This window comes from Loxodonta africana, chromosome 5 (genome assembly GCF_030014295.1).
Source record: "Loxodonta africana isolate mLoxAfr1 chromosome 5, mLoxAfr1.hap2, whole genome shotgun sequence".
NCBI classification, from domain to species: Eukaryota; Metazoa; Chordata; class Mammalia; order Proboscidea; family Elephantidae; genus Loxodonta; species Loxodonta africana.
Window position 1 is genome coordinate 1,974,110 of NC_087346.1, and position 27,567 is coordinate 2,001,676.

The following is a 27,567-nucleotide window of genomic DNA, read 5'->3' on the forward strand; positions in this document are numbered from 1 at the left end:
AACCCAGCCAAGGTCCTCTGACACCAGACAATGTATCCACTATCAAGTAAACCTGAAAGAAAATAAAAGATTTATTCAATAGTTCCAGTAAAATTGGGTTGAAATACAATATACATGTTAGGAATTTAGCTCCTTAGGATGGCATCTGCATCAAGAGTTCTGACTACTTGTGAATATTCATTCTAAGACAATCTATATCATTTGAACATTGTCAAGACAAATATATGAATTTCAATATACAGTAGAGTTTAAACAGAATTCACACACACACCCCCATTGTATGGCTGGTGCCTCCTCCAAACACCTCATTAGTGGCAGAGGTAGCACTGGTGTTCTTTCCCAACAATGAGAACTTCAGCTGCCACTCACAGGAGAAGTTGAAAAAGAGTTGTTTTTTTTTGTTGTTTGTTTTTTTGCCATCCATAAAGATGTTCCTGAGACAGGGCCAGTAAATAAAATATAACAAAGCACTGGAGTTCAGTTTAGTACTTCTGTTTACATCACTAAATCGTTAGACTGGGATGTGGGACACAGTCATGTGCTATGAAAAGGTTGGCTTTTAGCACAACTGTTCAGTCAGTAAAAAGATCAAGTCTCCTGAAAATTCCCTCTTTATACTTTCTATACCTAAAAGTACCACAAAAAGGTCAGTTACATATACAGTTGATTCTTTTTTACTTAAATCGTCTTATTTGCTCAGATCCTGCAAATGCAATGAGAATAGTGAGCCTGAGACGAGTTCTCAGCGTACAGGTGTAAAAATGTTAAGGCTCGTTTTCTCAATCAAAATAGCAGTTTTTAGCTTTCCTTTCAAATAATGAATTACATTCATAGTACCTGCCACCATCCTAGCCCTCGATGAAATCTCACTGCAGGAGCAGCGCTGCACCTGCACCCTGGAATGGCCCTGACACCAGCATTCAGCCCATCCGGAAAAGCTCCACCTGGGCTACTAGCCACACCGCACCAACAGGTTAACTCAGCAGCAAGTTACACTGCCTCTGGCTTACACCTCTATTTCCACCTGTGTATTTTCACAGAAGCCCAACACAGATTAGTTAAAATTCACACAACTGTTTTTCAAAACAATTTATTGCATCATATTTGGTACCTTATATTTGACAACAAAAAGGAAATTACATCTGTAACTGCAGGAAAAAGAAGCTGGTCTGTTATTTGGAAAAAAAAAAAATCTTGGGCCCTTTAAAAATTACAAAGTCTTGGGCTTGCCTGAAACAACTGAGCAAGAAATATATTCTTAGAAATGTAGGGCTTCAAGTATTACAAACCTGTGACACTGTGGAAAAATTCCAGAGGTATCTAAACTGCAGCACTTTTTTTTTCTGCAAATCGTGAACAAGGCCTGCTGAGGTTTTTAACTATTAGTCTCTTGATCAGTCATAGAATGGTAGTCAGGAGTTCTGCTCTGTAACTTCAAGCCGTGGTAGATTTTCTTTTTTCACTCTGGGGTGAAAATTCATGCTTGCTAATTAGTTGGTGCCACATCACAGTGCATTTGGTTCTTGCATTACAGTTTTAACAAGTTTGGCCAAAACAATGCTGAAAGGTTTGCATTGTTACTTTTTATTTCTTCAAGTTTTAATTAAAATTGAGATTGTTCCAACTGGTTCCTTCAGTTAAAAACTGTGGTACAAGAACACAAACTGATCATGTACAGTGAATTTTGAAAACACAACAAGCATATTGAACACCCTCTAGGTTTCTTAGTAATTCTGCTTGTTATCTCTATGTCCCAGTTTCTACAACATCAAGCATCTGTTGTAGGTTTCTCTGTAAATAGTAATTCACATTGCATACTTCCTATTGTCAGAATCAATCCCGTAACAAAATCAGTCAGATGCTAAAGCCCCAACAACTCTTTGTGCTCAGTGAAAGAATCCAGTGCTAAAACAGCGTTTACGCTGTCTGAGATATAGTAAAATCTCACAAGACAAATTTAAAGTAATATTTCTGCCACACACCTGCTTTGTTAGCTGTAACAGCCTCCAGATTTTATATAAATTAATTTAAAAACACGGATGGGTAGGTAGGAATAGGATAAGGTATCTTTTTTTTTTTAACCCCTCAATTTTAGCAGCTTTTAATTTTTTAAGAAACTGAATCTATATCCTGTAATATGTTAGATATTTTATATATACTTTTTCAGCAGGATAAGAAAAGTAAAACACTATTTGAAGGCAAGAACATTTACTCCTCTCATTCTGTGTAAGTTAGAGCAATGCAGCAGGTGCGTGACAAAAATATTATACACTTAGATATGGACCAAAGTCATTCCATTTGCTTGGTTAATGATGTTCAGATTTCATTGGCCAGTTCTTCCGTTTCTGCAGAACTATCTCCGTTAACTGTGATCTTCATATCCTCTTCATATCCAGGAGGCATGAAAGCCAAAGCATAAGGGAAAAGCTTATGACAATTTGCTCTATAAACTTCAGCAGCTTCTTTACAGTCTCCTAGGCTACCATCACGCAAGGCTTCTAATACCTCCATACATGTCTAAAGAGAGAAAAAAGGTCACGTTATACCTTGTTTTAAAAAAAAAGTTTTTACTGCGAATTTATTAGACAGTTCATTAAGATCAACAGATTTCCAAAATGAGGGATAAACACACATAGTTACAAAGGCATTTACTCCCACAAGCATTTACGAAAGCATTTACTCCCACGTACACATTCCATCAGAATGTGCTTCAAAGCCGAATTTAACTGTTTCTTCAGAAGTGCAGGGTTTATACAAAATGATGAATGTATAAACAGGGCCAGGACTAGGTGAAGCCAGTGAGGTGCCCGCCATGCTGTACTTCGGGAGGCGCTCACCCTCACCAAGGACGTGACCCTGAGACTGGGCGCCTCCTTAAATTTTCCACCTTTGCCCCAGCCTAGCCTGGCCCCTGGATAGAAACCTCAAACTTTACAAAGTCGTTACTGCACTTACGCCTTTTAATATTTTCTGGACGCCCAAAGCTAGTCTGCAAAATCAGACACTGTTTTCAACCTTTTATTCGAATTAAAGAGAATCTTAAGACACATCCTGTAACTAAGCAGAAAAGAGTGTCTCAAATATAAAGTGCACAGATGCAAGAAAAATCAAACTGGCTCCTGAAAAGTGGCAATTCTTTCAGTCAACTCCCCAAATAAGTCTGCTTCTCATATTTTTAAATGATTCATGTTGACTTGTACTTCTCATGTTTTTTCATTCTTTTCACTTAGAAAACACAACTTAGTCTCCAGTACCTTGCCAACTTGGCCAGTCTAGAAAGGACCTTAAATCCAGGTTCTAATCTAAATGATGTATTAATTAGCAACCAGCAAGTCAATTTTTTTTTTTTAAAAGATGCTTCCTTGACTTGCTTTTAAAGGGATATGTTTAACTGTCTTTCAACAAGTAGTTTTTTGTTTTTAATCTGGCCAATTATCTCACATAAGGTGTCTGTCCTTTATTTTTAGTCTAAACTAGAACTCACATTTTGCAAGACACCCAAATTATCTTTTATCGTACTTAATCTCGTATTACATTGTAAGCTATAAAATGAGTATTTTAACCTGCTGTAAATGACATACCTAAAATATGTCAGAATCTTCATTGAACCACTTCTCAGAAACACACAGATAGGAATTAAAAAATAACTATGGAATGTATATGTGATTTTACTAAAACAGTTTTTAAAAAAATTATTCTGAGTAACAGCTGTGAAACTAGTTAACAAATGCCACACACACACACACACACAATCCTAAATAAATTTAAATAAGTTTCTGACTAAGATTCATAAAGGTTTGGAGAGTAGTATATACATCAATAACAAAAAAAGTATTTCTTGCTGAAAATTATTCTCTTATTGAAAAGAGAAAAAACAAAGAGTAGGCAGGTACTCTCTTTAGAGAGATTATGAAAAAACTTACCTGGAGGTTTCTGTTATTGAGGGACTCATCGAGTGTTGTCGCCAACTCTACAGCTCGCTTCTGACTAGAAGGATCTAAATAATATACCATTTTGGCAGCTAAATGAGGAAAAAAAGATTTATTTTATATCAAAGTATAATCAACATCTTATCCTAGGTGTATATGCACACTGGGTATGACACTATTAGAAAAATGGGAATAGCCATTTGAAAAACTGTTATTTAAAAAAATCCTGAGGGAGGTAGACCAGAAATAGCCTAACTGTTCAAGCAAGGAGAATGGTCAAGCACACTGTACATCTCTCTCCTGTTATATAAAATGTGTAAGGGAAACATACACAATGAAAGAGACTAAGAAAAAATACACCAAATATTCCCACTAATACCTGTTTTTGTATGGTGGAGCCATGGATAATTTTCTCTATAGAATGAGCGTAAGAATTTGGGGTCAGAGAATACTTCATTAAATGTGAGGGGGGGATACCCAATCTTGATGGTATGAGCTAAAAAATTGAATTTAGAATTCCACTTAGGTGTAATAGCCGCTAGGCTTCTTAGCAAGTTGTTTTAAAAGCACGCTACCAAAGCATTACCCACATGGTCCCACAAAGTCCAGATTTTGGCTCAATGGCATAGACCCTTGTGCCTTAGACTTCTTATTGACTGTGAGATGGTTTCAGGTGTTTAGCATTATCAAATATGATACCTTACACTATCATGAGAAATGAAGGATGACTGGCCCACCCAAGTGAATTTTAAGAGCATGTTGATGGGAAAAAGCTTCATCTTCATTATATGTAATAAACATACAGCTAAATTCAGTCATACTTGCTTCTTTGTAATGCTAAACCAGGGAAAACTACTGACCCTTTTTCACAGTAATAATTCTAAGAAATTAAAAAATTTGTAAGAAGCATATTTAAGCTGCCTGTTTTTATGAGATTAAAATGTAATATACACATACTGCCTTTCCATGCTAAAAATGTGTGACCTTGTCATTGATTCATTAAGATAAATCCTGAACTTATGTTAAAGACTAAGAGAAGGACAGTGATTACCTGATAATCTGTGTGGCAATGAATCAGAATTCCTTTTCAGAAAAGTTTCGTTAAAATTCTTTGGATTTGTTGCTCCAAAAAGACGATTCATTTCTTGTTTTAATACTGTTCGAACCGTATCAGGCAAGTCTTTACTTTCACATACCGCTGAATAAATCAAAAACAAACTCTCTTAGTGGTTAACACTATAATAATACAGTTGGAGGAGCTCAAAAACTACATACTTGAAGCTAGTGAAACAGCTATTATGTACAAAGACTACATAAGACCAACTGATAAATCAACATTTAAAGAAGAGCTTACCTATATAAATTTAAAGCATGTGTCAGTAAAACAATGCTTGTTTTAAAGGCATTCAAAGACATTTCATTGACAGATAATTCACTTCCAGAAAGGAACAGGAAACAAAACACAGAGATGTAGTTCCATATCCTTCTAAGCCCCTAGGGCAGCTCCCCCTCAACTCTAAAGAGGGTCTGCAAAGCAGGGGTTTGATGGTACCGACCGACATGTATGTCACAGCAAAAATGGAGTGCTAAAGACAAGTTTCCTTCACTCTGCCCAATTCCCTCTATACCCAAGTAAGGCACCACAAAAACATGATTAAAAAAAAAATGGTTGACTTCACTGACTTTTATTTTCAGACGCTCGTGAATTGAGCTATCACCGTATTACTATATAGTAAATTCCAGAAGACCACCAAAGCATTTTCTTGTTGTAGTCATCATATTCCCAGTCCTTGGGATTTGGAAATGAAATAGTGGACCCCAATCTCTCTAGATTAAATTCAAGTTATGTCTTATTTCACTGTATAGGTATTTTGTATAGAGAGAAAGCCTAGAGCTTTGGAACCGGACAGACCTGGGTATAGATCTGGGCTCCATTACCTTGGACAAGTCATAACCTCTCTGAACCTGTTTCTTGATCTATAAAATCAGAGTGATATCCACCCTAGCAGGACTGCAGTGAGAAAAGCCACCGTATAAAAGTGCTAATTATATACCAGGTATTCATTAAATTGTAGTTACTATTTGTGTTATAGTGTGAAAACATGAATAGATTTTCCATATGGTTAGAAACTATGGTGGTAGCTTTCAAACTCTGACTGCAATCAAGTATTTGTACTATGAGAAATATTTTTACACTGTGACCAGTAAACACATAAAATATACCAAAACAAAACCAAACCTGTTGCATACGAGTTGATTCTGACTCATAGCGACCCTAGAGGACAGAGCAGAACTGCCCCACGGGGTTTCCAAGGCTGTAATCTTTACGGAATCGGACTGCCCCATCTTCCTCCTACAGAGCAGCTGGTGGGTTTAAACTGCTGACTTTTCAGTTAGCAGCTGAGCACTTAACCACTGTGCCACCAGGACTCCTTGTTTATATTACTTATATGAAACAAAAGTTTCACAGACAATATTTACTCTTACTACGCTCAATGCACTCTGATGTTTGCTACTCTATTCTATTTCTTTTTTCGGTTTTCAAATGTTGGTAATGACCCACTAAACTCATCTCACCCCACTAATGGGTCATCACTCAGTTTTTAAAATACTGAACTCTGAGTAGTGCACATCCAAGTAAAATATTCTACACATAATTATCAATTGAATAATTGATTGTATACAATAATATAACTTAACACGACAAATATGTTCCTGAAAAAATACTTTAAAATTATGTTTTAAAGCACCTGATATGTTAACTAGAGGAACCCTGTAGAGTAGAACAAACTTCTACTATTACGTATCTATAGTTTCACATATGCCTTTACAATGTACCTGTCTGTTAAAGAATTATAAGAACCAATTTCTTAAAAGCTTTTCCAAGGGACAGGACATCCTTACCACTGCAAACAATCACTGCTTTCACTGCCTAAAATCACTCCATAAAGTAATCGGTTTGTAAAGTCTTTTCCTGAAAATGATTTCAGCCGAACACCTGGAGCGATGGGCACAGCCAGGGTGGACGTCAGTAACTCCAACTTTTACATCAAGACCCATCTGTCTTTGACCCTCCGAAGTCCTCAGGCCTTTTAATTTTCAACAACATACACTCATTACACAATTCACATACTCATTACAGTCCATACATTCATTACAATCAAATAAATTTAAATACGCCACTTTTAATTTACATTTCAAAGGGAAATCTCTAACCCCATAGGGCTTGCAAGTATTATTACCTTTCAGAAAAGTGTATATGTTCGCTCTGGGAACAGTTTAAGTGCGTTCCATTCTAACAGAGAATGAATTAAAACGATCTGTTCTAGACTTAATTTTCTATGATTCATGATTTCAAAGTTTAAAAAAGAAAAGCAAAAAAGAAAAAAAACTTATTTTCTCTAAATACAGTAATTCTTCTCTTTTCTATAACATAATTATATTATTTAATACTTGCAGAATTTTAAAAAACTGATTTGGCCTCATAAGAAATCTTTTTTTGACAAGCATAGATGTAATTTAAATAAAGCTTTATTTTTTCTTAAAAGTTAAAGCAATTTTCTTAATTGGGGCAATTTAGCATTTTTCAAAAGAATAATTGGGGTGCCTGGTTTAATTTAGTCATTTTATATAATGTATGGCTTCATATGGGGTTTAGATTTGGCAATAAGATATGTAATTTAATATTTCCAAATTCCGTAGAATGCAGAAGAGAATTCAATTTCTCTTTCTCCAGTCACTTAAAAATTAAAAACCTACCAACACTACTTGACTACAGAGGTACTTTATTCTAAATTTAAAACTCTTATAGTGGAAAGAGCACTTACTAAATAGTTATGTTTCCTTGAACAAGTAATTTAACCTTTTAGGGTCCCAGATTCATCAATTATAAAATACAATAATTAGAATAAAGTTTCACCTTCATGCTTTAAAATTCTGTGGTTCTACTTCACATTAAAATTAATATATGGATCTGATTATCAAAATATTAAAAAAGCACAGATAATTGTTATCAAGCTTCTTTAACCTATCTTTAGCAACAAAAAAAATTTATGACTCAAAGAATTGTGCTAAGTAAACCTAATTCATGTAAATTCAGACCTGTAAGACAGATAAATAAGGAGATGACTCTACAAAACAGATCAGGAACGAGGCAGTCAATACGAAGAGATTCTTCAATTTTAAAACTATTTACTAAGAAGCTTTAAACATAATGAAATATAATTCAAAACCTCAATTACATGTCACTTTTTAGAAACAAAGTTGATTCTCAAATATCTGGACCGAACAATTCCATGTCAAAATCAGGTAACACTACTAGCCTTAAAATATGACCTTGATCACAATGAAAAGAGCCCTGCTGTCTCCTCAGCTAACTTTTCAACAGCTTTAAAAGGATTCAGTTTATGATAAATGTGTACAGATCAGTTATACAGTCACAACTACTACAATCAAATACTTAAGTAATGGAAAACAAAAACATACCAGTACTAAAGAGGCGAATCATACACTCATGAAGCCAGGGATGACTAGAATCAATAGCAAATGCCCTCTTTACTGATTGTAGCATCAAAAGAAACTTTTCTACAAAAAGAAAAAGTAAGATATATTTTGATCACTTGATAAAATAAGATGCCCTCCTTTGGAAGGAACTTACAAATAGAAAAACTAAATTTAGAGTCAGTCTCATCTGAAGTGCAACATATGGTTGAAGCAAACTATTTCTTCCAATTAGCAACATTAATATTTTTTATAAAATATAAAAAATTTAGATAGCATTCAGCAATATTTTAACTAATACCATATAAACGAAGAAACAAAATTTGAAGCCATTTCATTTCCTAACCTTTTTTAATAAAAATAAGGGGATTTCCCCCACTTTTCCACTACTTAGAAAACCCCGGGGTGTGTGCTCAAAACATCACCATTCTTGTATTTTGTGACATGAGAAATCGTTTTCCTCCTACTTGACTGTTCCTCTCCTGTCAATTTCTTCCTCTCCCAAAGGTGAGGTATTCACCAAGGTTATGTTCTCGGTCATGTTTTAATCTCTCTATGCTACCCACCACATTCACCTCCCATCTTTCCCAAGCTTTAGTAGTGCTTCCACTTGATGAAGGGAAATCTGCACTTAACAGTCACTGTACTTCAAAGTCCCATGAATATTTTTTAAAAGAGGAGTTGTATTAACTCTTAAAAGGGAAGCTTGAAAATTACTGGACTACTGAATAAACTTCATTTTTCAAATTAGAACATAATCATTATAGAAAACAGAATGACAGTAGAAAATACTTTAATCACTCAGAATTTCACCAAGAGGCAACCTGTTACCTTTTTGATCTATTTCTTTCCAGCCATTTTTCTATTTATACATGTTAAGTATAATAACAAAAGTTAAAATAATGCCACAGGTAGTTTGGGACCTTATTTTGAAACATTATATAGTAACCTTTTCCCAACATTATTAATTACTTTTGAAAATCATCACTTTTAATGGATACTCTGTATACAGAGGTTATCATTTTATTCAATCTTCCTTTAGTAATATGGAGCCCTGGTGGCACAGGGGTTAAGAGCTAGGAAGCTAACCAAAAGGTCAGCAGTTCGAATCTACTTGTTGCTCCTTGAAAACCCTATGGAGCAGTTGTATTCTGTTCTATAGGGTCGCTATGAGTCAGAATCGACTCAATGGCAAAGGGTTCAGATTTCTTCAGTAGTATATTATACTGCTTTATGCAGCAATCTCCCACTGACCTCACTAGCTGGTTTCCCCACCAATATGCATCGCCTTGATTTTTTTTTCCCCAACAAACTGCTTGGATTGTATCAATTCAACATGGTAAAATCTTCCTTGTTGGTGTTGTCAGTTGCCACTGAGGCGGCTCCAACTCACGGTGAGCTTGTACAGAACAGAACGAAGTGCTGCCCAGACCTGTGCCATCTCCGTGATTAGTGCTTTGCTACTTTCTACGTACACAGTTCATGCATTCTAAGCTCAGCAAACGAGACCCTTCATTTATCTTTTCCACGGCTCCAGGCGATATGGACAACCTCAACATTATTTCTATACACTTGTGTTTTCTTAACTGATATTCTCCCCTTCTACGCAACTTCACAAATCTGACCCTTCAGGATACAGCTCAAAGATCACGTCTTCTATTTATAACAATAGCTAATAATAGTTAACATTTATTTAATGCTTACTATGTGTCAGGAACTGTTCGGAGCTCTACATGTATTAACTAATTTTATCCACCCAATCACCAGTTCCTAAAGCCTTGACTGAACAACTTACATGTTAACTACCTTTTCAACCTTAAATCCTAGTTATGTGCACAAATCCACAGTTGATTTTAATATCCTGAAGAAGTAATTGTGTCTTTGTACCTCCCCACAACATTCTGTCGACAGCAGGTATTTCTGTGAAGAAGCTGCATGGCATTTGCCAAAAAAATTCCACAGTTGTGGGGCTATCAGAGTTGGGTGATCAGTTTTATAAAAGCCACTACACCCTAATTGCCTACCTTTCCTAAAGTAAATCTCAAAGGCAAAAAGATGAGTTTCTATCTTGTTCTTCACCAAGTTCTTCAACGGTGTTAAAAATTTAATAGCTTCTTCCAATGGAGTTTCAACCTAACAAAAATAAAAGATATTATACAAATGGAAGCAAGATTTTTGGGGAGTGTGATTTTATTCTCTCTATTAAAAACATTTTTTTTTTTCCCAAAGAATCATTTACCAGTCACCTAGAAATAATACTGCCATATTTTAACTTCTCATAATCTAAAAGAGGGGGACTTGGAACTCTATAATTCTTTGCTAGCTTTTTAACCACAGAGATCACATATAGTATCTCTGGGCAGAAGCTGTCCGATGAAAAAAGAACCAAAACCAAACCAGGGGAAAAAAGACAAGAAAAACAGGTAAGATAGCAAAGAAAAAAGAAAAGAAGAGGGACGTGAAATAGGTCGAAGATGGGGTAAGAAGGAAACGGTAGAGAACATTACCAAATAAGTGAACAATCTTTATAAATTCAAACAAAGGAGAGTGTAATCAAGGTGTTCAAAATAGTATAATATCAATTCTGTCTCCCTTTGTTCTAGTACAAAATCCACAGAAATGCACATTAAATGCCATACTAAAGGTGATATGGCATTTGAAAAGATATAAATTTACAAAACTTTGTTCCTACTAACCCTTTATTAATTATATAAATGTCATATTAACTATACTTGTAATCATTACAGGCAGATATTATGTTTACCTCATAACTGTTATACTCCTGCATGGGGCATTGTAGACTGGAAGGAGGGGAACAAACACTGTAGTGATGTGAAGGTCATTAAATACCTGAGTTCTGTGTTAAATGTCTTCTATCATCACAAAGGCAATAACAATTTGTACTCAATGGAATTTGGATTTGCCATACCTGCCCAACATGCTTCTGCTAGTACAGTCATTAGGATTCTACCAATACAGTTCTGGCAAAGGAAATTACTTCATAGCATTAAAAAAAGAAAGTTAAGCAATGAACTGTCTCTGGGATTCACCTTGCCCCAGAGTGTCAGCAGATGGCTGTACAGAACAATAAAATCAATTAAACATCCAGTTACAGTTCCAGATGGTGCTTTTTTGAAGAATACATGCTCTGTATCAGAATCCAACATATGACACCATCACTCGAAGAATCACAGAATGAGGAACCAAGAAATAGGGAAGATAGGGCCTCCCTCGTAAATACGCTTTTTTCACACATTCATAAATGTTTTACTTCCTGTCCCCATAGCTTTATGTTCTACTGGATTGGAATTTGTGGTATACATGGGAGAGTCATTTCTACCAGGAACAAGTAGAGAACTGGAAACTGAAATTACCACCCAGCTGTATCAAGCTTTTCAGGTCTCCAGGGTATTACTGAAATGAGAGACTGAACTGAGGGTCACTCTGTCAAAGAGGGTAATTTACTATCAGGGAAATACGACTGCTATGTCAAAATGGAGACAAAGAGGAATATAGTGAAGAAGAATCAATACAAACATCATACTTGCTAAAATCAAGTACTTAAACTTGAAGGGAAAAAAAGGGGAAAACTTTTGTTGTCCTTAGGTGTCTTCGAGTTGGTTCTGACTCATGGCAACCCTATGTACAACAGAAAGGAAAATAACCTGTTCCCATGCCACCCTCAGTCATTGCTTTGTTTGAATACATTGTTGCAACCACTGTATTATCAATCATCTCACTGAGGGTCTTCCTCTTTTGCACTGATCCTCTACTTTACCAAGCATGATGTCCTTCTCCAGGGACTGGTCCCTCCTGACATGTCCAAAGTACTGGGAACAAATTCTTGTCATCCTTGCTTCTAAGGAGCATTCTGGCTGTACTTCTTCCAAGGCAGATTTGTTCATTCTTCTGGCAGTCCACAGTATATTCAATATTCTTCACCAAGACCATTAAGTCAAAGGAATCAATTCTTCTTTGGTCTTCCTTATTCATTGTCCAGCTTTCTCATGCATATGAGGCAACTGAAAAATACCATGGCTTGGGTCAGGTGCACCTTAGTCTTCAAAGTGACATCTTTGCTTTTTAGGACTTTAGAGAGGTCTTTTGCAACAGATTTGACCAATGCAATACATCGTTTAATTTCTTGACTACTGGGTCCAAAGGCTTTGACTGTAGATCCAAGTAAAATGAAATCATTCACAACTACAATACCTTCTCCTTTTATCATGATGCTGCTTATTGGTCCAGGTGTGAGGATTTCTGTTTTCTTTATGTTGAGGTGTAATCCATACTGAAGACTGTAGTCTTTGACCTTTATCAGTAAGTGCTTTCAGTCCTCTTTGCTTTCAGCAAGTAAGATTGTGTCATCTGAATATCACATTTTATTAACAAGTCTTCCTCCAACCCTGATGCCACGTTCTTCTACATACAGTCCAGCTTCTCTGGATTATTTGTTTGGCATACAGATTAAATAAGTATTAACCTTGATGCACACCTTTCCTGATTTTAAACCACACAGTATTCCCTTGTTCTCTCTGAACAACTGCCTCTTGGTCTTTGTACAGGTTCTGCAGGAGCACAATCAAGTATTCTGGAATTTCCATTCTTCACAATACATAACTTGTTGTAATACCTATGCAAGTACCTTTGCATAGTCAATAAAACTCAGGTAAACATCTTTCTGGTATTCTCTGCTTTGAGCCAGGATCCATCTAACATCAGCAATAATATCCCTCATTCCACATCCTTTTCTGAATTAGGCTTGAATTTCTAGGATTTCCCTGTCAATGTACTGCTGTAACCATTTTTTAATTATCTTCAACAAAATTTTACTTGTGTGTGATATTAAAGATACTGTTCGATAATTTCTGCATCCCGTTGCATCATCTTTCCTTGGAATGGGCACAAATATGGATCACTTCCAGTCTTGGCCAGATAGCTGTCTTCCAAATTTCCTGGCATAGATAAGTGAGCACCTCCAGCACTGCATCCGTGTGTTGAAACACCTCAGTTGGTATCCTGTCAATTCCAGGAGACTTGTTTTCACCAATGCCTTCGGAGCAACTTGGACTTCTTCCTTCGGTAACATTGGTACTTGATCATATATTACCTCCTAAAATGGTCAAATGACACCCATTTCTTTTTAGTACAGTGACTCTGTGTATTCCATCTTCTTTTGATGTTTTCTGCATGGTTCAATGTTTTGCCCATAGAATCCTTCAATATTCCAACCTGAGGCTTGAATTTTTCTTCAGTCCCTTCAGCTTGAGAAATGCAGAGTGTTTTCTTCTCTTTTGGTTTTCTAACACAAGGTCTTTGCACATTCATTATAATACTTTGTTTATTCGAGCTGCCCTTTGAAATCTTCTAAGCTCTTTTACTTCATAATTTCCTGTTTGCTTTAGCTACTCTACCTTCAAAAGCCAAGTTTCAGAGTCTCTTCTGACATCCATTTTGCTTTCTTTCCCATCTTTTTGTGACTTTTTGCTTTTTTAACGTATGATGTCCTTGATGTCATGCCACAACTCGTCTAGTTTTCGGTCATTAGTGTTCAATGTGTCAAACCTACTCCTGAGGTGGTCTCTAAATTCAAGTGGGATATACTCAAGGTCGTGCTTTGGCTCTTGTGGACTTGTTCTAATTTTCTTCAGTTTCAACTTGAACTTGCACATGAACAATTGATGGTTTGTTCCTTGGGTGGCCCCTGGCCTTGTTCTGATTGATGATATTGAGCTTTTCCATCGTCTCTTTCCACAGATGTAGTTGACTTGATTCCTGTGTACTCCATCTGGCAAGGTCTACATGTATAGTTGTCGTTTATGTTGTTGAGAAAAGGTATTTGCAATAAATAAGTTGTTAGTCTCACAAAATTCTATCACGTGATCTCCTGCATAATTTTCATCACCAAGGCCATATTTTCTAACTACTGATCTTTTTTGTTTCCATCTTTCCTATTCTAACCACCAGTAATTATCAATGCATCTTGATTGCAACATTCGAGTAAGTGCAGACTGCAGAGTTGGTAAAAATCTTTAATTTCTTCATCTTTTTTTTTTTTTTTTTTTGGTATTAGTGGTCTGTGTATAAATTTGAATAATAGTCATATTAACCAGTCTTCCTTGTATGCACAGCGATATTATCCTATCACTGACAGCGTTGTAATTCAGGATAGATTTTGAAACGTTCTTACTGATGAATGCAATGCCATTCCTCTTTAATCTGTCATTCCTGACATAGCAGACAATATGATAACATATGTCCCTAAAGGATAATCTGGGTCTATTGTTCCCACACGTTGTCTCAGTTTCTGTGACCCTCGCATAGATTAGATTTTGTCAGGCTAAATCCAAGTATTTTAATATACGCATATGACCCACAATACAACGTAACTATGGTCTACAGTTACACACATATAATACAGTATAGGGTTGTATATACAGAAGCACATACATCTTACTCAGGAATGAGGCTCTAAAATCAAAGCTTAAAACAAAAATATTGTCAAACTACCCTTGAAAAGTCCTTAAATTGTGTGTGTATGTACATATGTATATATACCTATGAATATATAAAGTTACTAGTTTGCAATACGTTTATGAAAACCATCTTTAAGTACTAAAATCACAATCAGTGTAGCAGTATGTTCCTACTATGAGAGGTGCACAAGAACTGAGACGGACTAAGCAAATGACAGTCATACCTCTCATCTCATACTAACATGGGGTCATATGTTTACTGAGTAGAATATCGGATGGAATTGCCAGCATTATGAATACTCTTCTTTGTCTCTCTTCAAAAAAATTAAAAATTACACTCAGTTATGAAGAGTTTTATCTCTTTTAAGTTAAATGCATGTATACTGGAATCTGCACTGTGCTTGATGGACAATTTAAAACACTTTAAAAAATGTCTGCCTTGAGCATTGTGCTCCTTTAAGAACTATTTATATAGGATTAAACTGATAGATTAGATGAGAAACTTAGCATGCAGTGAGTTTATGTTAACGGGGGAGAAACAACTCAGAAAAGGAGGGTGAGAATGGTTACACAACTCGAAGAAGGTAAATCAATGTCACTGAATTTTGTACATGCAGAAATTCTGAAACTGGGATATGTTTTGCTATGTGTATTCTCAACAACAAAAATAAAATATAATCAATTATTTAAAATAAATAAATAAAATACCTGCAAGGGCAGTTTTGATCATGTCATTTTTTAATTCATAAACTAGCCTGAAATCTAATCCCCATATTCAGGTAGGAATAAAATAATCCCTACACTCCCAGCATAGCAACAAAAGTTTAAAACTATTATAACCATATACAGGCAGAACTACGACGACTCACAGCTCTTGATAAGGAAGATGTATGTACACAAGAAAAAGAAAAACAAAACACAAACCAGCTGAGATGCTTGCTGGCTGGAGGCCAAGAGGAACATGAAATGGGTGGTGCGTGAAGTCATAAATACCAACTACTGCCTCATGGTAAATTGCAGAAACAGGTGGTTCAGCTTCCACCAAGACCGCATATTAAACTACTAACTAAACTCTTTCCCATTTTCCTATTCTCATTAACTGGAATTACCGCTAGCTTAATAACGCTTTAATTTTGCTCAGTATTTTTTATATATTATCCTGAACTGGTGACATTAAATTTGCCCTTAATACATGGAAGAATACTGATATCAGAAAAAGCAATTAGAGATTGTAGGCTCAGACTCGGCCGGAAGATTTTTAAAAGTCTTCAATTCCACCCCTGGTTATGCTTAGTGTAATTTGGCATTGCCACCATACTAGAAAGCGTGGATGCTATTAGATGGGGGCACACTGGAGTCAGCTGACCAAAGACAAGGGTAAGAATCGTATATGCAGAATAAATCAGAATGCCTTCTACTAGGCTCCTCACAAACAAAGCAGTCAGAAGTACTTTCTGTAGTCATTATTTTGTTCTGAAACTCCACAAGCCTAGCTACAAATAACTAGTCCACAGCTAACATCTGGCCCATAAGCTATCATTACAGGCTGGACACAAAGAACGCCAAAAGTCTGTAAGCTCCCTAATGGAAGAATTTTGCTCTGTAGTGGTACTCTTTATTAGACAGTGACTAAACAATCCAAACATATCATTTCTTTAAGAGTTATAATGTAAGACAAGAAGAGTTACCAAAAAAAAAAGTCATTAACAAAGTCATGGGATAGAGGGAAAGCAGGCAGAAAGAGTGACGTGGTAGGCAGTCAGTGACGGTGGTGGTAGCAGTAATAAAGAAAGGTAAGACATGAACATGGAAGGCCCCAAAAGCTGTCGTGCTCTGAATGACTCTGCAATTCTTCCTGAGACCTAAATGGTCAATTTTCTGTGCTTTGTCACTCCCTGCGTATTATTCCAGTACACTCTAAACACTAAAAAGTTAGCATCCCTGTTCCTAGAAGGTATGAAATTATTTGTGAAAGAGTATTAGTATAAAAAAAAAAAACCCCTCTGAAAATCTGTTTCTTATGGCAATACTGCTGTATCTATGTGATGTTACCTGCTCTAGTTTTAAAAACATTTCCAGCTCTATTTCACTAGTATCATAATTTCTCTTAGTTATAAAGCAGCTGATCAAATAATTCTGAATTTTTAGTTACTAACAAGGACAAAATTGATCTTTAGGGCCATGTGTTCACTATATTGCTTTAACATAATAAATGCTGCAAGTATCTGCGGAGGGACTAAGAGGGTGTGAAGGATCAGAAGAAAGCACATAGGTAAGTTATTACTCAAAATAACAACGAACATCCTGGTTTCAGTTTAATGGTTAAAAATGGCAGATCAGATTTTGGCTTGGGGAAAATATTTAGGAACTTTCAAAAATTAAGTTCAAATGGGAAAGTCCAGTAAAGATGTACTGCAAACTGAAAACACGACTTAGTGAGAGGTGTGCATATAATCCTTAGTTTATAACAAGCTCAATTTAGCCTAGATAAAAAGAACTTGGATGTTACGCTTTAACAGACACTAGATGCTTTACATGTTTATTCTCTCTAATCCTCACATTTCTGCCTAGTTGTTAGTCCCATTTTATAGATGAGGAAACCATCAGAGAGGTTAAAGTGTCCAAGGTCACGCAGCTAAAGTGCCAGAGCTGAGATCTAGACCCAGATCAGAACGTCTTGAAAACCAGACCTTTTTCTACTACGGTAGTCCCTGACTTACGATGTATTTAAGTTACGATGAACAGCACATAGGACCATCTGCCTTTTTTGGGGGGTGGGGGGGGGTTACACTTTATAGTTAGTAATATGTACTACATACAATGTTGCAGTCCATAATCTGGTGATGTTACCGTTCTCAAATGTTTACTCGCAGACGTTCAAAGATCAAATTTATAAAGATACTGATTTAACAAAAAAAAAAAGAGGTATTCAACTTATATCAGAATCGACTTACAAAGAAATCATCAGAACGGAGCCCTGTCTTAGGTTGGGAACTACCTTGTATATGACGCCACTGGAGATTACTCTGGACCAGAATCATTATTTCAAGTTTTAAACTTCAAATATGAACAGAAAGAGGAAAAAAGAAGATGAAAATTAAAATGATTTTTGGTTCTAACGTCTATAATTAAATTGGTCAAATAAGATAGTATAAAAGTGACTGTCTTACTCAGTTGTGCTAAAGGCTATTGTTAAGTACCTTGGCCAGTTTCTCGGGGATGAGTTCTTCTTTCGGACCTCCAATTTCCTCGTCATCATCATCCTTCTTCTTTTTCTGGTTTCTTTGTTGCTTTTCTTTTTCTGCATTTTTTTTCTCTTCTTCTATCTGGGCCTTCTTTTGAGCTCTTCTCTGTTTATTACGTAGCTTCTTTAGCTCTTTGTCAGACATGTTTGCTGTAGGCAATAAGTATTAATGAAATTATGAATGGATTAATGAGATTAGTAACCATCAGTTACTACTATTATATAATACTGCCACACAAATTCCCATAAAAAATAATGCACGGTATGCATATACATGTGACTATGTGTACCTAGCCTTTCAATGGTTCCACATTAGAGAACAAAGTAACCTTCTGAAAATATTTTTTGAACCGGGTTGGCTATGTGTAAAATGCATCCATGGCAAAGCATACATGTTCTTCCAGCAATATTAAACTGCTTGCAATTCCATGCATTTAATAAGCTGTTTCTTCTCTCTATGGCTTTGGACTATGTTCTCCTTAGCTATGCTTTCTCTAACCTGACCAAACAGTTATCCATTCTCCTCTCTGTACTGCCACTATGCCTTATATATTTTGCTTGTCACAGACACTCTGCTTATATGCCTCTCTCTGTTTTAACTGTGAGCTTGTTGTTGGAAGGGACCTTGTCTTACTTATCGTTCTATCCACAGGGCCTAACACCATGCTGAAACATACAGAAAACACTCAAATACTTAAAGAAGAGTAAATAACTATATGATAAATTAAAACTTTATATTCCTTAATTTAACAATATCCCTTGAGGCACAAACTGAAATGTCTCAAAAGACTGGAAATCATTGTTAATAAAGTGAAAAATCTATATTCTTTAGACTTCAGGCAATACATTTCAAAGTTACATGTTCAATCAGTATTAGGATAATACATGTTACTATTGAGAAATGTAAAAAAGTCATTCCCAAATACATCACTGTGTATTCACTGTTGATTTAAAAAACATGCTCACAAATTCCACTCTTCAAAATGTACAGTCTATTTCCTCTCCCCTTAACTGTAGGCTATACTTCATGACTCACTTCTAATGAACAGAAGTGATAAAAGTAAAAGCGTGTGACATCCAAGATCAGGACATAAAAGCACTATAAACTCCTCCTCACTTTCTCTGGAGGAAGCTAGCTGCCATGTTGTGAGAAAACCCAAGCAACCTTATGGAAAGACTCATATGGCAAAGAACTGAGTGAGGCCTCTTGCAATGACAGTGAACCACCTTGGAAACAGATCTTCCAGCCCAAGTCAATCCTTCAGATGCCCTTGGCTGCAACCTCATGAGAGACAATAAGCCTTCAGAACTACTGGCTAAGCCACTTCTGAATTCCTAGCCCACAGAACTGAGAGATAACATACATTTGTTATTTAAAGCTTCTAAGTGTTTTAGTAATTTGTTATGCAGCAATAGATTTTGGTACCTGGAAGTCGGGGTACTGCTGAAACAAAAGCTTAAAATGTGGGAGTTACTTTGCAAACAGGGAGTGGCAAAAGGTAGACAGACTCTCAAGAAAGCTTTAGTCAATGCTTAAAGAGCTTAGACTGTTAGTACAAGTCTGGACTCTGAGGAGGCTACAGGTAAGGTACATGGTATTTTCATGTAGTGGCAGAAAGTCTAGCAACACTTATAAAATTTATCAAATGAACTCAGTGATACAGAGATGAAAAGTTCCAGGCAAAGTATGGAAGGTGCCACCTGATTGTTCTTGCTGCTTATTGTAAAATGCTAGAGGAGAAAGACAAACTAAAGGCAGGGGCAGGGACTTGATGATTTTGAAAATTCTCAATCTCTCCAGGCATGGCTACTGAGCAAATATCAAAACCAGGGCACTACCAGGAAAACATGCCAGGAGGCAAAGCAGAGGGGTTGGCTTTGTGGGTTCTAATAATATTCACAAAAGATCCAGAATGTCTTGAAGATAATTATATGGACAGAAACACTGCCAATTTGGACTTAAAGAAACAGTATAAAATGAAAATAGGCCTCCGGAACCCCTCAAAATTTTACTGGCAGGAAGCAGGCTGAAAAACTACTCCATTGCAAGCAAATGCTAACTTACAAGGGAAAAAAAAAGATGACTCAGAAGGCAGAACCAAGAACCCAAAAGGGCAGAGCTAAGAGCCCCAGGGAATTATTCCCTAATTACGATTAGGTCTTCACAGTCCTAATCAAAAAACTGTTAACTGGTACCCAGCTGGACTTGTGTCTCCTGTTCTCCCTCCCTCCCTTTCTGAACAATACCTACAGTGGTTGTGCTGTGCTTGTCCTATGCTGGTTGTGTGGTTGGTAGAAAACTTGTCTCTTTAGTTTACAAGACTTCACAGGAAGAAGAACTACACTTGAGGAGCTGTACATAAGGAACTACGCTAAAGAAGCTTATCAGCACCTGTATCAGAATCCTGGTAAGAGTCTAGACTTAGAGCTAAAGTTGTAACAAGATGAGACTTTTGGAGGCCTCGGGAGGGTTGAGTGTATTTTCAATGTGGAAATAATTCTTTGATTCTTCTACCATCAAGGCTATACTTGGTGACTCACTTCTAACCAATTAAAATGCAGAAGATGTAATAACGAGAACAGAACATTAAAGGCATTAAGACTTCCTCCCTGCTCTCTCTAATGTACAATCCTATGGAACGACTCAAGTTACAAGGAACGAAGGCCTCTTGCTAACAGCCATGTGAGTAAGCCATGTGGGAAACGGCTCCTTCAGTCCTAGTCAAGCCTTCAGCAACAGAAAAGAAGTTCTGATACATGCTATGACATGGAGGAAATTTCAAAACACAAAAGGAAAAATATTGTTATGATCCCCTTTATATAAAATATCTAGAATACACTAATGCATAGAGATCAACATTTATTAATGGTTACCAGGGACAGATAAAAGGAGAAAATGGGGAGTTACTGCTTAAGGGGTACCAAGTCTCTGTTAAGGGTGATAAAAAAAGTTTGGAAATGGACAGTGATGATGGCTGCCCAACACTGTGAATGTAATTAATGTCGCTGAATTATACACATAAAAATGGTTAAAATTACAAAGTTTTATCACACAAATTCTGCCACAATAAGAAAAAAAAATTGGCCAAAGGTTTTAATGTTCATGTAGTCACCTTTCAGTAGCTTAATAATAAATTACTATAAAAAGGGAGAACTAGATATATTAACAGCCAGTAATAATGTAGAGTTTCAACCCTAATTATGGACTTGAAGCAGAATACATCCTATTAGAGTAGGAAGCAACCTACAGTAGTGGATAAACCTGATATTAAGTGTAAAACTCATGAAATTCAAACTTTTTAAATGTAATAATCAGTATAAAGAAAACTCTTATTTTGAAAATGTAAAAGTAACCAATATTTTTCTTTTGTTCCTTAGAGAAATTCACAACGACCATCATCTTCTATCCGTGCATAACACCTTCCCAATAAAAAGCTGAGGAAAAAGCTATATTACACCAAAACAAAAACGCACATATGTGCACCAGAGCAAACAATAACAAATCTAAATATTATACCTGTATCAGCTTCATGTTCTTTATTCTCATCTGTAAGGGGGTTGTCATGAAGCTTCAAATAGATCTCTATAGCAATTCTTGCTGCCTTGAAGTAAAATGGATGCTGTCGAAGTACATCTTCTAGCTTTAATAAGTCCACATAAGATCTAAGGGTAATCTTCCTCATACAGTATGTATGAAAGTCAAACTGGTCATCAGTGATTTCTATAAAATGCTAACAAAATTATCTTTTTTTATTACAGCAATTGAATTATAGTAATTTGAATTACAGCAATGTAAAAGAACATTACAAAAATCAAAGCCTTGGAATTACCCATTTTCTTAGTGTGAAAAAATTGGGTAAAATAAAAAAATATTAAAAATTTCATCATTCAATATAAACACTTTACATACCAAATAAGCAAACACAGTTGGCCATCACCTAGCACAGGATATGGCACAAAATAGGCACTGAATTATTTGTTGAAAAGAAAGATAGCATAATTAAAAATATATATACACATATATTTTATTCCGGAGCCCTGGTAGCACAGTAGTTAAAAGCTTGGCTAACCAAAAGGTGGGCAGTTCGAATCTACCAGCCACTCCTTGGAAACCCTACAGGGCAGTTCTATTCTGTCCTATAGGGTTGCTGTGAGTCAGAATTGACTCGACAGTAACTGGTTTGGTTTGGCTTTTGGTTATATTTTATTCCTTCCTTAATCATACTTACATAAAGCTATCATAACAAACAATTTATTCGTACACATAATGATGCCGTGCAGTAGATTCACACACGAAGCATTCAGTTGTTATATTTAGAACCATTCCCAAAGGATTATAACATGCCATCTCTGGCAATTTTTCTGAGCTACACATATAAACCCTATGCAATGTAAAGTTGACATGAGGGAGAGAAATCAATTAGTAAGTCAAGCAACTAGCAACTTTCACATTTCCACTAAGCTCTGGTGTTCTCTACTTGATACTACTACAAATATGAAATTACATAAACTATGTTTATTTGTGAAAAATGCAAAAAAAAAAAAAAAGAGAACTAAGAAAACAATGATTTAATCATAAAATGAGAAATTACATATGCTACAGAAATATTGTCAAAAGGCTTCAAAGATTATACCATTTATATACATATATATACATATACACATATATATACATATAAAAACCAAAAAAACCTAATGCCGTCGAGTCGATTCTGATTCATAACAACCCTATAGGACAGAGTAGAACTGCCGCATAGGGTTTGCAAGGAGCGCCTGGTGGATTCAAACCGTGAACCTTAGGTTAGTAGCCATAGCTCTTAACCACTGTGCCACCAGGGCTCAGGGCGTGTGTGTGCGTGTGTCTGTATGTCTGTGTGTGTGTGTGTGTCTGTGTTTACCTCAAGTGTATATGGCATTACCAATCAGCAAATAGGCTCCTAGGATTACTTAATGAGCTTTGTATGGAAGACACAGCACCAATTTGAAAGAAAGGTTCAAAAATCAATAAAAACATAACCAGATGCAAAATTTCCATACAGTTTAAAAAATAAACTCTTATAGGCAGAACAGACAAAATATAGTCTATAATATTTCCATTATAAAAACTGAAAAAAGTGATTATTGATTTTTAAAATAACCTACTCTGAATTAGGAGTCCCTGAGTGATGCAAAGGAAACCCTGGTGGCGTAGTGGTTAAGCGCTACGGCTGCTAACCAAAGGGTCGGCAGTTCGAATCCGCCAGGCGCTCCTTGGAAACTCTATGGGGCAGTTCTAGTCTGTCCTATAGGGTCGCTATGAGCTGGGATCGACTCGATGGCACTGGGTTTGGTTTTGGTTTTGAGTGATGCAAACAGTTAAGCACTGGAAATGTTGGTGGTTCAAATCCACCCAGAAGCGCCTCAGAACCCTATGAAGTACAGGTTTTACTCTGCGCACATGAAGTCGCCACTGAGTCAGAACAGACTCAGCAGCAACTAACAACACGACGACTCTGAATTAAAAGAGGGAGGAGAAAACAAGCTATCGGATTTGCCCAAAACCTTCACATGACAACAGAATAAAACGAGAACTTATCAGGTACTCACTCTCTCAATCTCGTGACATTTCTTCAGTGCTTCACCAAACTTATTCATCGCCCTGTAAGCCTGGGCACACTCTGTCTGGAACCACATGCACTGCATTTCATTCAAATTCTCTACCGCCGACGTTCCTTCCTGCATGGAAATCACACGTGTTCAAGGCCACTTCTTCCACGTATACTGTTCCCCCACAGAATTTAAGAAAGAAAAGACGGCCAACTGATTTTGAAACAGTTCTTTCAAAATCATTTTGTATTTTTTTTAACATTCTGAGAGTAAGAAACTTTTTAACATTCTGAGAGTAAGAAGGAATAGTTAATATGGGAAAGAAATTCACGTCGTATTTCTAACCACTGAGAAAAATATGCACTTTTGCAAAAGATTAAATAGAAGGTCAACATAGTAGGAGGTAGGGATCAACATATGAAAAAAACATTAGCACACTGCAGGTGCTCAATAAACAGTTTTCTTACCCCTAAAAAAAAAGTCCTCTAAACATATAACAAAATCAACCAGAGTTTAAAAACTGATTGGTACAATCATCTAAAAAGAAATACTGTTTTATACTAACATCGATTTGTTTGTTTCAATATGGTCATATAAAGTCCTGACTACTCTGATGTTAAAAACAGTATAAACAAGTATGAGTTGGCTCATGTCCTGTTTATTCATACGTAAGAACACTAGCTGTACAAACCCTTGTAAACTTTGAGCACATTTCTTCAGCCTCTTTAATTAGATTGGCTTTTAGCATGTATTTCGCACACTTGGAGTTGATAAATCGGTCTGCCGTGTCCAAGGCCTGAGCCTCATCCATCCACCTTGCAGCTTCTTTAATATTCCCAGCATGCTTACAGGGTACAGAAGTTAAACAAATTGGTAAGTATTCTAATTGTATTATCAGAAATTAAGTTATCTGCTGATAAATTATTAACAAAGCAAATAGAAGAAAAGTATTCTTTTAACTCTTAAAATGCTAATCATTGTAAATGCATGCATTCCACCATAAGTTCTGTTAGCTGTCCAACTAGAATGTAGGCCCTCTGAGAATAAAGACTTGTTTGAACTGTTTTATCTACTACTATATCCCCACTGCCTAGAACAGTGACTGGCACATAGTAAATACTAAAAAATAATTGTTAATCAAAGAGTAAATAATAGCCAAAATCTTCAAATTAGTCAGAATACAGTTCAGTATTAAAGATAAATGCAACTGGAAAATGATACTGGTAAGGAGTGTGCTTCTTAGCTCAAGTAGACCCGTGAGAATAAATGGGCAGCTCCTCTCCAGAGGTGAGATGAGAAGGCAGAGGGGTACAGGAGCTGGTTGAATGGACACTGGAAATACAGGGCGGAGTGTGCTGTCACATTATAGGGAGAGCAACTAGGGTCACATAACAATGTGGGTATAAGTTTTCACATGAGAAACTGACTTGAATTGTAAATTTTCACTTAAAACACAAGAAAAAAAAGAAAAAAAAAAGCAATTGGGTGGTCAAATTTCTATTCCAGAGGAAGCTTGGAAACTTTACTGATTAGGTGGGACTACTACTGGATACTCCCCTATGCTCCTCATTCTAATTTACCTAACTAGTCCATTTGGTAAAGCCAAACTGATAAGCAAAATCTGGTTTTAAAAAAAGGAATTAAAATATAACTTAATTTCACTATTTTGTTAACTATATAAATCATTGGTTTACAACTTCTCCCCATAGTAACCTTGGAGATTCTCAAGCAGGGGCAGGAATTAAGGAGGCAAAAGGGGTGATATGTAAAATTCATCTTAGAATCTTCACAGTGTCATTTTATTAACATTATTGTATACTGGTATGTGATCATATTCAAATGTTAAAATAAACACACACTTCATAGCAAATATAATTAACTTGGGATTACTTATCTCTATCAACAACCAAGAGAATAACCAGATGTGTGTGTGAACATATATATATGAATAGCGAGATACACACACAACACACACACACGTACACGTGTGTATAAGTGAAGGATCAAATAGCCATAAGTTCAAAGTCTAAAAGGAATCAGACTGAGGATGCATGTACTATACTTGTTATCCCATGTTTTCCAAACTGTCAAATATGTCACTTTTTTTTTTATTTAGAATTTATAAAATACAAAACTATTTTATAACATGTTTTAATACTTCATTAAAAAGGGGAGGGACGTTTTACCTTATAGATTTTAGCTTTCACAAGAAACAGTTCTATCAACGTAGGTGTACTTTCAATAGCAGTATTTATGTATTCCAGAGCAATAGGTGGCTGACCAATTCTGTCATAATGTTGCGCCAAGTAGTACTGGACCCAAAGTAATGTGGTTGGTGGTTCCTCCTTTCCATCATCTTAAAAAGGGGCAGAAGGATAGAAGGAGACAAGATCATTACGTATGTTAAGAGAGTTCCCCACCTCAAAATGGTCTTATCTTTATTAATAAGGTAAAATAGTTTGAACCATGTCATTTATGTATCTAGCTATAAAACTGCACCTAAGTCTACGAGATCTTTGGAAAGGAGTATGTTTTCAGTTCTGTATCTTAACAGCCCCTAGCACAATGCCTTGCATTTAGTATGGGCTTGAAAAATATGGCAGATAAGTAAGATAAACTAAAATTAATTACCTAAAAAGAAAAAGGGGAGGGGGAGACAAGCTGTACTAGAACTAGGAATGTATTCAATCAAGATGTTACTTACGAGAAGAAAGGGGGAAAAGGAAAGAAAAATTGAAAGAATTTTTTTACCATTAATGAGGTTAAAAAAAAAAAAAGCTCTGACTACTTAATTGGGTTTCTAGCTTATGTACGAAACCATATATAAATGTACTTGTGATGTGGTTATTTTGAATTTTGGTAATTATAATATCCTTAATAGATTTTAGTGTTATGCTGGAACATGCATAGATGCTTAATTTTGGTATAAAAACTATACCAAAAAATGAGATGAAAAGTAAAGAGGCTTATTCTCTATTTTAGTTCATGATTTAATTTTAATATACTCACAAAAAAATGTGTAAGTTAAATCTATAACTCACACATTAAAAAAAATAGTGTTTTAATACAAATTTCTGAAATCTGGCAAAAATCATTTCCCTTTAAAATAAAGCAACGGATTGCTTATTTTTAGCCTAGTTTTTTTTTTTTAAAAGCACGATGGCTCAGTCGACAAAAAACAGGAGTGGAACTCACCAACTTCCGACCAGATAGATCTGCAACAAAAGTGCTGCATATTCTGGGGCATGTCACTGAACCTCTTCCACATTTGTATAATGTGTAGAAAAATGCTGACAGTCAAAGGAACATCGTTATGATTAACCAGTGAAACCATGGCAAAGTCTTTTAAAAAATACTATTAATCTGAGACCTAGAAACAACAAACAATCCAACAGCAATAAGCATTCCAGGTTCCATGCTGGGCTTTTCCACTAGAAGAACCAAGGCTCCTTGTAAAAATAACAGATTTCAGGTCTGTGGTGAGCACTCTGCTATGTGAACTAGAGTATCTTGTCATGTCAAACACCAAGGAAGCTATCAACTACTACAGTGGTGTGTAAAGGATGTGTATGTACCATCTGAAATTACGAAAGTTTAAAACATCGACTATGTTTAAACACATGAATTCATAATAATACTTCAAAAAATATATTTCTCATCATTGCTGAAGGATACTACTGAACCAATTCATTATTTTGAAAATTGGTAAGGAAAACAAAGGAGGGGTGGAGGAAAAAAAATATCAGCCGTGCTTCACCTATACAAACTGAAATACTGGGTAGGCAAACAGTAGGTGAAGGGAAGTTTCTCCTTCAAAATAAGGAATGAGTAA

The 27,567-nt window shown here is 36.0% G+C and overlaps 1 protein-coding gene across 7 annotated transcripts in view; it reads right to left on the reverse strand.

The window, feature by feature from the left end:
* Positions 1 to 1,175: 1,175 nt before the first annotated feature.
* Positions 1,176 to 27,567, reverse strand: part of NAA15 (N-alpha-acetyltransferase 15, NatA auxiliary subunit) — a 75,466-nt gene continuing 49,074 nt past the window's right edge. For 4 of the 7 annotated variants that reach the window (XM_010590566.3, XM_064285308.1, XM_023548689.2 and 1 more), the window contains 10 exons: positions 25,922 to 26,091; positions 24,427 to 24,579; positions 23,736 to 23,864; positions 21,667 to 21,880; positions 18,106 to 18,299; positions 10,454 to 10,562; positions 8,415 to 8,513; positions 4,981 to 5,127; positions 3,924 to 4,021; positions 1,176 to 2,517 (listed from right to left, as the gene is read on the reverse strand). In XM_010590566.3, the coding sequence (XP_010588868.1) occupies positions 2,317 to 2,517; positions 3,924 to 4,021; positions 4,981 to 5,127; positions 8,415 to 8,513; positions 10,454 to 10,562; positions 18,106 to 18,299; positions 21,667 to 21,880; positions 23,736 to 23,864; positions 24,427 to 24,579; positions 25,922 to 26,091 (1,514 nt within the window). In that variant the 3' untranslated portion in view covers positions 1,176 to 2,316. The other 3 variants (XR_010322002.1, XM_064285309.1, XR_010322003.1) reach the window with 3 other exon arrangements.